Consider the following 12,237-nt stretch of genomic DNA (forward strand, 5'->3'; position numbering starts at 1 on the left):
GGACCTCTTCCCCAGCAGGCTCCCAGGCTGAGGGCTGGTGCTGACAGCAGGGCACAGCTCCCCAGGTGAGTGGGGCAGGAGCTGGAGCTGGGGCATGGTGCCCCCCAGAGCCTGCTGATCTGAAGTGCCTCTGGCAGAGGCTGGGGAGAGTCAGGAGCTGCTGCTGAGCTGTCCTGGCACTGGCTGGCCGTGAGCTGTGGAGCTGCTGCTGGCAGGATGGGCAGGCCCCAAAGCCCATAGCCAGGTGGAAGCACCAGCAGAGAGGTGGTGGAGTCTCCTCTGGAGACATTCCAAACCTGCCTGGAGGTGTTCCTGTGTGACCTGCCCTGGGTGCTCCTGCTTTAGCAGGGGGGTTGGACTGGATGATCTCCAGAGGTCCCTTCCCACCCCTGCCAGTCTGTGGGTCTGTGGGATGCAGGCTGCTTTGCTTGGCTTGGTGCTGTCTGGCCTGGGCTGACATAGATCTCCCAGTGTGTGGGTAGCATGGTGGTGAGCCAGGAGAGGACAGAGACAGGGACACCAGAGGAGGAGGGAATTGACCCTGACACCAGCAAAGAGGCAGAACAGGGTATCACCTCCAGAGAGTGACCAACAAGTTGCAGCTGTACAGAAGTGCTGAGGTGGAGCACAGAGGCTGGGGGCTTGCTCACCAAGGCGCAGCTCTGCCTTCAGAGAGGGGTCAGCAGGGTTGGGGGGCTGCCTCTTGTGTCCTTCCAGCAGTGCTTTGGGGGGAAGCCATCACCATGCACTTGGAGAAATAGGTTGTCAGTGTTAGAACCTGTGCCTGGAGGGCAGTGGCTGGTCTGAGGGTTGTCCCTTTCCTGGAAGGAAAGTCCTGACTGTGCCAGCCCAGGAAGTGTGTGGTACCCTGGGGTGTGTCCAGCAGGGCTGGAGAGGGTCTGCTCCCCCTCTGCTCTGCCCTGCTGAGACCACAGCTGCAATCCTGTGTCCAGTTCTGGGCTCCCCAGTTCGAGAGAGAGAGAGACCTGCTGGGGAGAGTCCAAGGGAGAGCCAGGAGGAGGATTTGGGGACTTGAGCATCTCCCCTGTGGAGAGAGACTGAGAGCCCTGGGGCTGTTTAGCCTGGAGAGGAGAAGGCTGAGAGTAGATCTGATCAATGTCTATCAATAGCTGAGGGGTGGGGGGCAAGTGGAGGGGGCCCAGCTCCTTTGGGTGGTGTGCAGTGGGAAGCCAAGGACCAGTGGGTTCAAGCTGGAACACAGAAGGTTTCAGCTCCACATGAAGAGAAACTTTGGTGTGAGGCTGACAGAGCCCTGGAGCAGGCTGCCCAGGGGGGTTGTGAAGCCTTCTTCCCTGGACACCTTCAACACCCCCTGGATGCATTTCTGTGCAGATTCCCCTGGGTGCTCCTGCTCTGGCAGGGGGCTTGGACTGGATCACAGCTCACAGGAGGTCAGGGGTTGGAAGGGACCTTCATAGATCATCAAGCCCAACCCCACTGCCAGAGCAGGAGCATAGAACCCAGCACAGGTCACACAGAACACATCCAGACAGGGTTGGGAAGGAGACTCCACAAGCTCCTTGGGGAGCCTGCTCCAGGCCTCTGGGACCCTCCCAGTGCAGAAGTTCCTCCTCCTGTTGAGTTGACGCTCTCTGGAGCTCCTTTCCATGCTCTGACGTCCTGTGACAGTGAGCGGTGCCCTCCCGTCCCGGGTGGCCTCATCCTGACGCTGCCTCCTGCTCTCTTGCAGCCACTCTCACTCCCCCAGCTCCATGGCTGCCGTCCGCGAGTGGTCCTGCGCCCGCTGCACCTTCCTGAACCCCGCGGGCCAGCGGCAGTGCTCCATCTGCGAGGCCCCGCGCCAGAAGCCCGACCTCAACCACATCCTGCGGCTCAGCGTGGAGGAGCAGAAATGGTCCTGCGCCCGCTGCACCTTCCGCAACTACCTGGGCAAGGAGAGCTGCGAGGTGTGCGGCTTCGCCCCGGAGCCGGGCCCCGGCGCCTCGCCCCTGCCCGTCCTCAACGGCGTCCTGCCCAAGCCCGCCGCGCCGCCGGAGCCCAAGGCCGCCGCCAAGGAGGAGGCCGCCAAGGCGGAGAGCGGCGGCGAGGACGCGGAGGGGAAGAGCCCGGAGGAAGCGGAGCCGGAGAGCGGCTGGGCCTGCCAGCGCTGCACGCTGCACAACACCCCCGTGGCCAACTCCTGCTCGGCCTGCGGCGGCCCCCGCAAGCTCTCCCTGCCCAAGATCCCCCCAGAGGCGCTGGTCGTCCCTGAAGTCATCACCCCCGCCGGCTTCCACATGGCCCCCTCCGCCCCGCAGCCTGCCGGCTCCGCGGAGGCCTCCGAGGGCGACGCCGCCGCCGCCGCCCAGGGCCCGGCGGCCATGGAGCAAGAGGCCCAGAAGATGCCACCCTTCAGTCCCTTCTCGCCGGGGCTGCAGAACAACCCCGTGCCCCGCAGCCGGCGGGAGGTGCCCCCGCAGCTGCAGGTGCCCTGCCCCGAGGCCGGCCAGCCCGCGGGCCAGGGCGGGCAGAAGGGCTCTCCGCAGGGTCAGGCCAGGGCCGCCCCGGCCGCCCGCTTCCAGGAGCTGCTGTCCAACAAGCGGCTGAGCGTGCTGGAGGAGGAGATGGAGGTCAGCCCTTCCCACTGGAAGTGCAGCTCCTGCTCCCTGCTCAACTCCTCCGGGGCCAGCAAGTGCGAGGCCTGCGGCGCGCAGAAGGGCAGCGACACCATCAACCTGACGGGGGACTCGGTGCGCTTCACCCCCTGCAGCCCTTCCAGCCCCGACTTCACCACCTGGTCCTGCTCCAAGTGCACCCTGAAGAACCCCACGCTGGCCCAGAAGTGCAAGGCCTGCGGCTCCTCCAAGCTGCACGGCTTCCAGGAGCACGGGGCGCAGCCCGAGGCCGCCCCGCGCGGCGCCGACTGCGGGGGCTGCGAGCGCGGCGGCTGCCCCTGCGGCGCCAGGGCCCCCTCGGCGCGCAAGGTGGCCAGGCTCTTCCCCTGCCAGCTGCCCGGCGGGCAGGAGCGGCCCGGCCAGTGGGCCTGCCCCGCCTGCACCCTGCTGAACGAGCTGAAGGCCAAGCACTGCGCCGCCTGCCACACCCCGCAGCAGTACGTGGCGCAGCGCCGGGGGCTGAAGCCGCTGAAGCGGCGCGAGAGCATGCACGTGGAGAAGCGGCGCCAGACCGACGAGGGCGAGGCCAAGGCCCTCTGGGAGAACATCGTCACCTTCTGCCGCGAGGTGAGGCACGGCCCCCTCCTGCCGGGCCAGGGAGGCTCTCCTCCCACCCTGCCCTGCTGTGCCCAGGGACTGGGTGCCCTGTGGAGGTCCCTTCCAACCCAGCATGGTTCTACAGGGCAAGGGAGAGTCTCCTCCAGCCCTGCCCTGGTGAGGTCACCTCTGGAGTGCTGTGTCCAGGGACTGGGTGCCCTGAGGAGGTCCCTTCCAACCCAGCATGGTTCTGTAGGGCAAGGGAGATTCTCCTCCAATCCTGCCCTGCCATGGTGAGGTCCCCTCAGGCGTGCTGTGTCCAGGAACTGGGTGCCCTCTGGAGGTCCCTTCCAACCCACACCATTCTATGGCTCTGTAGGGCAAAGGAGGCTCTCCTCCCACCAGACCATTCTGTGGCTCTGTAGGGCAACGGAGGTTGTCCTCCCACCCTGCCTGCCCTGGTGAGGTCACCTCTGGAGTGCTGTGTCTAGGGACTGGGTGCCCTGTGGAGGTCCCTTCCAACCCAGCATGGTTCTACAGGGCAAGGGAGAGTCTCCTCCAACTCTGCCCTGGTGAGGTCACCTCAGGCATGCTGTGTCCAGGGACTGGGTGCCCTGAGGAGGTCCCTTCCAACCCAGCATGGTTCCACAGGGCAAGGGAGATTCTCCTCCCACCCTGCTCTGCCACGGTGAGGTCACCTCAGGTGTGCTGTGTCCAAGGACTGGGTGCCCTGTGGAGGTCCCTTCCAACCCAGCATGGTTCTACAGGGCAAGGGAGAGTCTCCTCCAACCCTGCCCTGGTGAGGTCACCTCAGGCATGCTGTGTCTAGGGACTGGGTGCCCTGAGGAGGTCCCTTCCAACCCAGCATGGTTCCACAGGGCAAGGGAGATTCTCCTCCCACCCTGCTCTGCCACGGTGAGGTCACCTCAGGTGTGCTGTGTCCAAGGACTGGGTGCCTGTGGAGGTCCCTTCCAACCCAGCATGGTTCTACAGGGCAAGGGAGATTCATCTCCCACCCTGCTCTGCCCTGGTGAGGTCACCTCTGGAGTGCTATGTCCAGGGACTGGGTGTCCTGTGGAGGTCCCTTCCAACCCAGCATGGTTCTATAGGGCAAGGGAGAGTCTCCTCCCACCCTGCCCTGCCATGTTGAGGTCACCTCTGCAGTGCTGTGTCCAGGGACTGGGTGCCCTGTGGAGGTCCCTTCCAACCCACACCATTCTATGGTTCTGTAGGGCAAAGGAGGCTCTCCTCCCACCAGACCATTCTGTGGTTCTGTAGGGCAAGGGAGGTTGTCCTCCCACCCTGCCTGCCCTGGTGAGGTCACCTCAGGACTGAGTGCCCTATGGAGGTCCCTTCCAACCCAGCATGGTTCTGTAGGGCAAGGGAGGATCTCCTCCCACTAGACCTTTCTATGGTTCTCTAGGTCAAGGGAGGTTCTCCTTCCACTCTGCTCTGCCTTGGTGAGGCCACAGCTGGAGTGTTGTGTTCAGTGCTGGTCTCCCCAGTTCAAGAGGGACAGGGATAGACCAGAGAGGTCCAGCAGAGGCTATGAGGATGATGAAGGGCCTGGAAGGACTGTGTGAGGGGGCAAGACTGAGAGCCCTGAGGCTGGTTAGCCTGGAGAAGGCTGAGAGGGGACTTAGTGATGTTTATAAATACCTGGAGAGTGGGGGACAGGAAGGGACCAGGCTCTTAAGGAGCAGGAGGCTGCTGGAACACTGCAGGAGGCTGCCCAGGGAGGTGGCTGAGGCTCCATCGCTGGAGATATTGAAGGTGAGGCTGGACAGGACTCTGGGCAAGCTGATCCAGTGGAGGATGTCCCTGCTGAGTGCAGAGGGGTTGGACTGGGTGAGCCCTGGAGGTCCCTCCCAACCCAGCCCATTCCTTGATTCCTTTCAGTGGTGTCCTGTGAAGGGACAAGGAGCAATGGACACAAAGTCTAACCCAGGAAGTTCCACCTTAACAGGAGGGGAAAAGTCTTTGGTGTGAGGGTGCTGGAGCCCTGGAGCAGGCTGTGGAGTCTCCATCTCTGGAGAGTTTCAAGCCCCAGCTGGATGTGTTCCTGGGTGGCCCTGCTGTGGCAGGGGGTTGGACTGGGTGATCTCCAGAGGTCCCATCCAGCCCACACCACTCTGGTTCCTGCCTGCCCTGTGGCTCTAGGGCTTCACCTGGCACATGCAGGCTAGCTTTTGGGTCTTGGGTACCAGAGAAGATCTTACAGTCATGGACTCATTTAGGCTGGAAAAGACCTTTATGATCATCAAGTCCACACCCTGCAGCTGATGCTCCCACACCCTGCAGCAGCTGGGTGCTGCTTGTTAGCACTCAAGTGTGACAGAGGTGCAAGACCTGAGGTGAAGATGAGGACCCAAACTGCTGGTCCAAGGGTGAGGAGGTCTGAGAGCTACCTCTGAAACCTAGAGATGCTTGAAATCAGCAAGAGACAACATCTGGGGCAGAAAGGCCTTTCTCAGGTGTCTCCTTCCCTGTCCAAGGGAAGGGAAGTCTGGGAAAGATCCAAGGGCAAGGTCCTGCAGCTGGGGCAGGGCAATCCCAGGCACTGCTATAGGCTGGGCAGGGACTGGCTGGGGAGCAGGCCTGAAGAAAAGGCCTTGGGGGTGCTGGGGGAGGAGAAGCTCAGCAGGAGCCAGCAGGGAGCACTTGCAGCCCAGAGAGCCAAGCAGAGCCTGGGCTGCAGCAAGAGAAGTGTGGTCAGCAGGGCCAGGGAGGGGATTCTGCCCCTCTGCTCCACTCTGCTGAGCCCACAGCTGGAGCTCTGGGGCCAGTTCTGCAGCCTCTGTGCCAGGAAGGATCTGGAGGGGCTGGAAGGTGTCCAGAGCAGGGCCACGAGGAGGAGCAGAGGGCTGGAGCTGCTCTGCTGTGAGCACAGCCTGAGAGAGTTGGGGTTGTGCAGGCTGGAGAGGAGAAGGCTCCAGGGAGACCTCATTGTGGCCTTCCAGGATCTGCAGGGGGCTGCAAGCAAGCTGGGGAGGGACTTTGGAGGGTGTCAGGGAGGGATAGGACTGGGGGGGATGGAGCAAAAGTAGAAGTGGGGAGCTTGAGGTTGGCTGTGAGGAAGAAGTTGTTGTCCCTGAGGGTGGTGAGAGCCTGGCACAGGCTGCCCAGGGAGGTGGTGGAAGCCTCCTGCCTGGAGGTGTTTGCAGCCAGGCTGGAGGTGGCTGTGAGCAACCTGCTGCAGTGTGAGGTGTCCCTGGCCATGGCAGGGGGTTGGAGCTGGCTGAGCCTTGAGCTCCCTTCCAGCCCTGGGCATTCTATGATTCTGTGGACAAGCCTGCCCAGGTTTGCTGGTGCCCTGCTGTCTGTGGGCAGCTGCTTTGGCACATGAGGGTGCAGGAGGCAGAGGCTCAGAGCACTGCAGGGCTGCAGGCACAGCAGCTCTTGTCCCTGCCAGCAGCTGCAGTGTTTGGAGACCCAAGAGCTGGGCCTTGATGTTCTTGGGTCTGGTGTGATGACTGCAGAGCTGCAGCTGGCTGTGCCCTGCTTTGGGCAGGAGAGCTGAAGTTTTGCTGCATCCTGACTCCAGGTGAGGGTCTCTGGAGCAGCAGCTGGCACCCTCCCCTCCCTCTGTGGAGTACCTGGCTCAGTCTGCTGGGTTTCAGCCTCAAACACTGCTCTGATGGCTTCATTTTTGCCCCTGAGTGACAGAAGATGCTCCTGTGAATGCTGCTCTTGCTCTGCCCACCTTCTGCAGGGAGCTTGCAGCTCTTCTGGGCCAGATGGGCAGGGACCTGCAGTCCCAGTCTGACATACAGCCAAGGCTCTGCCTACCTGGTCTATACCTGTGGCTCCACTGCACAGACTGGGGACCAACCACAGAGATGTTTGCCTTGGGAGGGAAAGGGTTGGGGGTGGCCCTGTGTGGGGGCTGGGGATGGCCCTGTGTGGGGGCTGGGGGCTATTTACAGTGCTTTGTGTCCATCCTAACAGATGTGAGGCTCTCTGTAGCAGAGGGCCCCTGGTTCTGCTTCTGGCCCTCTTTCAGGTGAGTGAGTAGCCTCTTCTGAAGGCAGGGAGCATTTGCTGCATCCAGTGGAATCAAGCCTGAAGGATGAATTTTGGTCAGGGCCTGGCAGAGGCTGCCCAGGGAGGTGGTGGAGTCCCCTGTCTGGAGGGGTTGCAGAACCCTGTGGCCATGGCAGCTGGGGCCAGGGTTTGGTGGCCCTGGTAGGGTTGGGTTGGATGATCCTGGAGGACTTTCCCAGCCCAAACAATTCCATGATTCTATGAATTCTGAGAGGTGGCCAGGCTGAACTGGCAGCTCTGTGTGGCCAGGGAGGCGACTCTGCCTAGCCCCATCCTGCACTGTGCTGGAGCCTTGGCTAAGCGCCTTGAGCTCCCTAAGCCAGGCTGCTGGATCAGTGGGGGCATCTCCTGAAAATTCCACCAGAACAAAACCTCTTCTGGGTGCTGACACTGCTTCTGGCCAGCCAGGGGTTCTGCAGGGCTGGGGGCAGGACTGGGGAGTGTGTGAGGCTGGGCCCCGTGGAGGCACAGCAGAGGCGATGCTCCTCAGCTGCACGGAGCAGAGGCTGCCCTGGAGCTCAGCAGCAGGCCCTGGGCCCTGCCCTTTGGGCCCACCCTGCTGTTTGAACAGTGACATCAGCTAGGTGACAAAGAGCCTGCTGCAGCTGGGGAGCTGGAAGTGCTGATTGAGGCAGCAGGTGGGAAACCTCACTGCAGCAGAAGAGGAGGACACCTGCAAGCTTGGTGTGCTGAGCAGCTCCCTTGCCATTGAACCATGGAAGGGGTTGGGTTGGAAGGGAGCTTCAAGATCACCCAGCTCCAGCCCCCTGCCATGGGCAGGGACCCCTCCCACCAGCACAGCTTGCCTCAGGGCCTCATCCAGCCTGGCCCTCAGCACCTCCAGGCAGGAGGCAGCCCCAGCCTCCCTGGGTAGCCTGTGCCAGAGTCTCCCCAGCTTCACTGCAGAGAATTTCTTCCTCATCTCCATCCTCAGCCTCTCCTCTCCCAGCTCAAAGCCATTGGCCCTCATCCTGATTTACACCAGGGCTGGCTTCTGCTGCAGGAATCTCATTGGATGTAATGAACAGTGACAAAGAGATCCTGGTTGTTACTGCACCCCTTGTGAAACCACCTGAAGAAGTCACCCTCCTCTCCCTGGGGAAGTTCCTGGAGCCATCCTGCCTCTGTGCCTGATGCCTGCAGGATTATCTGCCCTTGGAGTGGTACAAGTGGCGAGGTTGGAAGAGCCCTTGGAGCTCATCAAGTCCAACCTCTCACCCAGAGCTCACAACCCCAACACTGCTGCTGAGCCCCTGCCACCAAACCACCTCCCTCACACCACCTCCAGGAGGCTTTAAACATCTCCAGGGGTGAGGTCTCCACCACCTCCCTGGGCAGCCTGGGACAGGGCCTGAGAAACCTTGCTGGGAAGAAATTGTTCCTCCTGTCCAACCTGAGCCTGCCCTGGCACAGCTTGAGCCCTTCTGCCCAGCAGCTGTGGCAGGAGGGCTGGGACTCAGAACACTCCCAGTCTGGAACTGCCTTTTTGTGCCAGGCTGAATCCAGCTGTGAAAACTGCCCCTCACCTCCTCCCTGGCTGTGCCTCAACAGTGGCTCAGCACTTTCAAGCCCAGTGTGAGCAGGGTCAGCTCAGCCTGCACCACAGGGGTCAGGTTAGCAGCCTTTGCTTGCCAGGTGGCTCCTCACAACCTGCTGCTGCCATGCTGTGCCACTTAGAAGCAGTCAAGGTCCCCCATGGTCTGGCTTTTAGCACCAGCAGAAAGTGTGAGACAGTCCCTGCCCAGGGAGGTGAGACAGAAAAGGGCAGATCTGAGTCACAGTGCTGAGCTGGGGGTGAGCTGGCTCGTGGCAGGGCTGAATGCTGGACCTGGTGCTCCAGGGCTTGGATGGGAGCACACTGCATTGGGTTAGGAACTGGCTGGAGGCTGAGCCCAGAGAGTGGTGGTGAATGGTGCCACAGCCAGCTGGCAGCCAGGCACCAGTGGTGTGCCCCAGGGAGCAGTGCTGGGCCCCAGCCTGTTCAATATCTTCATTGATGGTCTGGATGAGGGCATTGAGTCCATCATCAGGAAATTTGCAGCTGACACCAAGCTGGGGGCAGGAGTTGATCTGCTGGAGGGTAGAGAGGCTCTGCAGAGGGACCTGGACAGGCTGGGCAGATGGGCAGAGGCCAAGGGCAGGAGACTGAACACATCCAAGTGCCAGGGGCTGCACTTTGGCCACAGCAACCCCAGGCAGTGCTACAGGCTGGGGGCAGAGTGGCTGAGAGCAGCCAGGCAGAGAGGGACCTGGGGGTGCTGGTCAATGGTAGGCTGAACATGAGCCTGCAGTGTGCCCAGGCAGCCAAGAGGGCCAAGGGCATCCTGGCCTGCATCAGGAAGAGTGTGGCCAGCAGGAGCAGGGAGGTCATTGTGCCCCTGTACACTGCACTGGTTAGGCCACACCTTGAGTCCTGTGTCCAGCTCTGGGCTCCTCAGGTTAGGAAGGAGGTTGAGCTGCTGGAAGGTGTCCAGAGAAGGGCAACAAAGTTGGGGAGGGGTCTGGGGCACAGCCCTGAGAGGAGAGGCTGAGGGAGCTGGGGTTGCTTAGCCTGCAGAAGAGGAGACTCAGGGGTGACCTTACTGCTGTCTACAACTCCCTGAAGGGAGGTTGTAGCCAGGTGGGGGTTGGGCTCTGCTCCCAGGCAGCCAGCAGCAGAACAAGAGGACACAGTCTCAAGCTGCACCAGGGGAGGTTTAGGCTGGAGGTTAGGAGGAAGTTCTACACACAGAGAGTGATTGCCTATTGGAATGGGCTGCCTGGGGAGGTGGTGGAGTTGCTGTCATTGGAGGTGTTCAGGAGGAGACTTGCTGGGGTGCTTGGTGCCATGGGTTAGTTGATTAGGTGGTGTTGGATTGGTTGATGGGTTGGACACATTGATCTTGAAGGTCTCTTCCAGCTTGGTTTATTCTATGTATTCTAAAATCCCCCAGTGCTGGGGACTGGAAGGGAGCTCTGGAGCTCCCCCAGCCCAAGCCCTGCCCCAGCAGGGCACCCCCAGCACCCTGCCCAGCAGCACAGTGCCCAGGGGGGGTTGGAAGCTCTCCACCCCAGGACACTCCACAACCTCTCTGGGCAGCCTGCTCCAGGCCTCCAGCAGCCTCACCCCAAACAACTTTCTCCTCCTGCTCAGCTCCAACCTCCTGCCTGACACTTTGTGCCCTTTGACCCTGGGCACCACTGAAAGTGCATCTGGGCCATTGCCAGCCACCAGCTGGTCCCAGACCTGCTCCCTGACACATCCGAAGGGGCTTGGAGGGCCAGGCAGGAGGGCTGGGGGCTCAGTGGCCGCGGGCGGGGGGCAGGGGGAGGCTCTCCTGGGCAGCCTGGAGCCGCAGCCTGAGGCTCTGCTGGCCTTTTGCTCTCGCAGAACAAAGTCAATTTCGTGGATGACAGCTTCCCCCCCGGGCCCAAGTCGGTGGGGTTCCCCGAGGGGGACAGCGTGCAGCAGAGGGTGAAGCAGTGGCTGCGGCCCCAGGAGATCAACTGCAGCATCTTCAAGGAGCGGGCGGTCAAGTGGTCGGTGTTCCGCACGCCCCGGCCCTCCGACATCCTGCAGGGCCTGCTGGGCAACTGCTGGTAAGGAGGGGGAGCCGGCCTGGCGCCCCCCTGCCCCTGCTCCTTCCGCCCACCTCCATCCAGCCCTCAGCCCCGCTCAGGCCTCTTTACCCCCTCCCGTGCCCTGCCCCATCCCCTGCCTCCCCCCTCCCCGGCAGCCGCGGGGCCGGGCAGTGCCGGCTGCCTTCCCCTGCCCTGCCCAGGCTGTGGCACGGCCCCATGCCCCCCGTGTGCCCCCGGCAGGTTCCTCAGCCCCTGGCCGGGCAGTGCCGGCTGCCTTCCCCTGCCCTGCCCTGCCCAGGCTGTGGCACGGCCCCATGCCCCCCGTGTGCCCCCGGCAGGTTCCTCAGCCCCTGGCCGGGCAGTGCCAGCTGCCTTCCCCTGCCCTGCCCTGCCGAGGCTGTGGCACGGCCCCATGCCCCCCGTGTGCCCCCCGCAGGTTCCTCAGCGCCCTGGCCGTGCTGGCCGAGCGGCCGGAGCTGGTGGAGAGGGTGATGATCACCAGGAGCCTGTGTCCCGAGGGCGCCTACCAGGTGCGGCTCTGCAAGGACGGCACCTGGACCACGGTGCTGGTGGACGACATGCTGCCCTGCGACGAGTGCGGCTACCTCCTCTTCTCACAGGTCAGCGGCCGCGGGGGCGCTGCCGGGGGCTGGGGGCTGGCCCCTGCCTCTCCTCGGGAAGGGTTGGGGGAGGCAGAGGGAGGAGGTGCTGCTGGGGCAGTGTGAGGCTCCTGGGCTGGGCTGCCTGGGGCAGCGTGGTGCTGGTGAGACGCTGGGACAGGCTGCCCGGGGAGGTGGTGGAGGCCACGTCCCTGCAGACATCCCAGGGCAGGCTTGATGTGGCCCTGGGTAGCCTGAGCTAGTTGGAGGTGTCCCTGCTGACTGCAGGGGGGACAGGCAAGGTGACCTTGGAGGGTTCCTCCCAGTGAATCCTGGGGTGCCTGCAGCTCAACACCTGCTGCTTGCTGTGCCCTTGGGACAGCTGAACTCTCTGAGGCCACAGTGGAGAAGCAAAGAATCCCAGACTGGGTTGGAAGACACCTTCCAAGCTCACCCAGTCCAACCCCCTGCAGCCAGCAGGGACAGCTGCAGCCACAGCAGGCTGCTCCCAGCCCCAACCAACCTGCCCTGCACTGCTGCCAGCCATGGGGCAGCTCCCAGCTCTCTGGGCAGCCTGGCACAGGCTCTCCCCACCCTCACAGTGAAAATGTTCTTGATATCTAAGCTAAATCTACCCTCTTTCTGTTTAAAACCACAACTGTAAACCTATTTAGGTCCTTTTGGCATCTGGATTCCATAGCCAAATCTATTTTCCCTGTGTGGGAAGCCAGCCTCCTCCTGCACAGCTGAAGGCAAACACTTTGACCTGTGTGTTTTGTGCTGCCAGGGGCTGAGGCCAAGCTGCTTCTCTCCTCTGCAGGGAGGTTTGGCAGCTTGGCTCTGCCAGGCAGGGACAGTGG

The 12,237-nt window shown here is 62.5% G+C and overlaps 1 protein-coding gene across 2 annotated transcripts in view; it reads left to right on the forward strand.

Annotated features, from left to right (window-relative positions):
• The window catches only part of CAPN15 (calpain 15), a 60,015-nt gene that overhangs the window by 32,941 nt on the left and 14,837 nt on the right, over positions 1-12,237 (forward strand). For both annotated transcript variants that reach the window (XM_054180716.1, XM_054180717.1), the window contains exons 2-4: positions 1,712-3,203; positions 10,588-10,796; positions 11,215-11,398. In XM_054180716.1, coding sequence (XP_054036691.1) covers positions 1,712-3,203; positions 10,588-10,796; positions 11,215-11,398 — 1,885 coding nt within the window. The remainder of the gene's footprint in view (positions 1-1,711; positions 3,204-10,587; positions 10,797-11,214; positions 11,399-12,237) is intronic.

Source organism: Dryobates pubescens, chromosome 4, assembly GCF_014839835.1.
Source record: "Dryobates pubescens isolate bDryPub1 chromosome 4, bDryPub1.pri, whole genome shotgun sequence".
Classification (NCBI taxonomy): Eukaryota; Metazoa; Chordata; class Aves; order Piciformes; family Picidae; genus Dryobates; species Dryobates pubescens.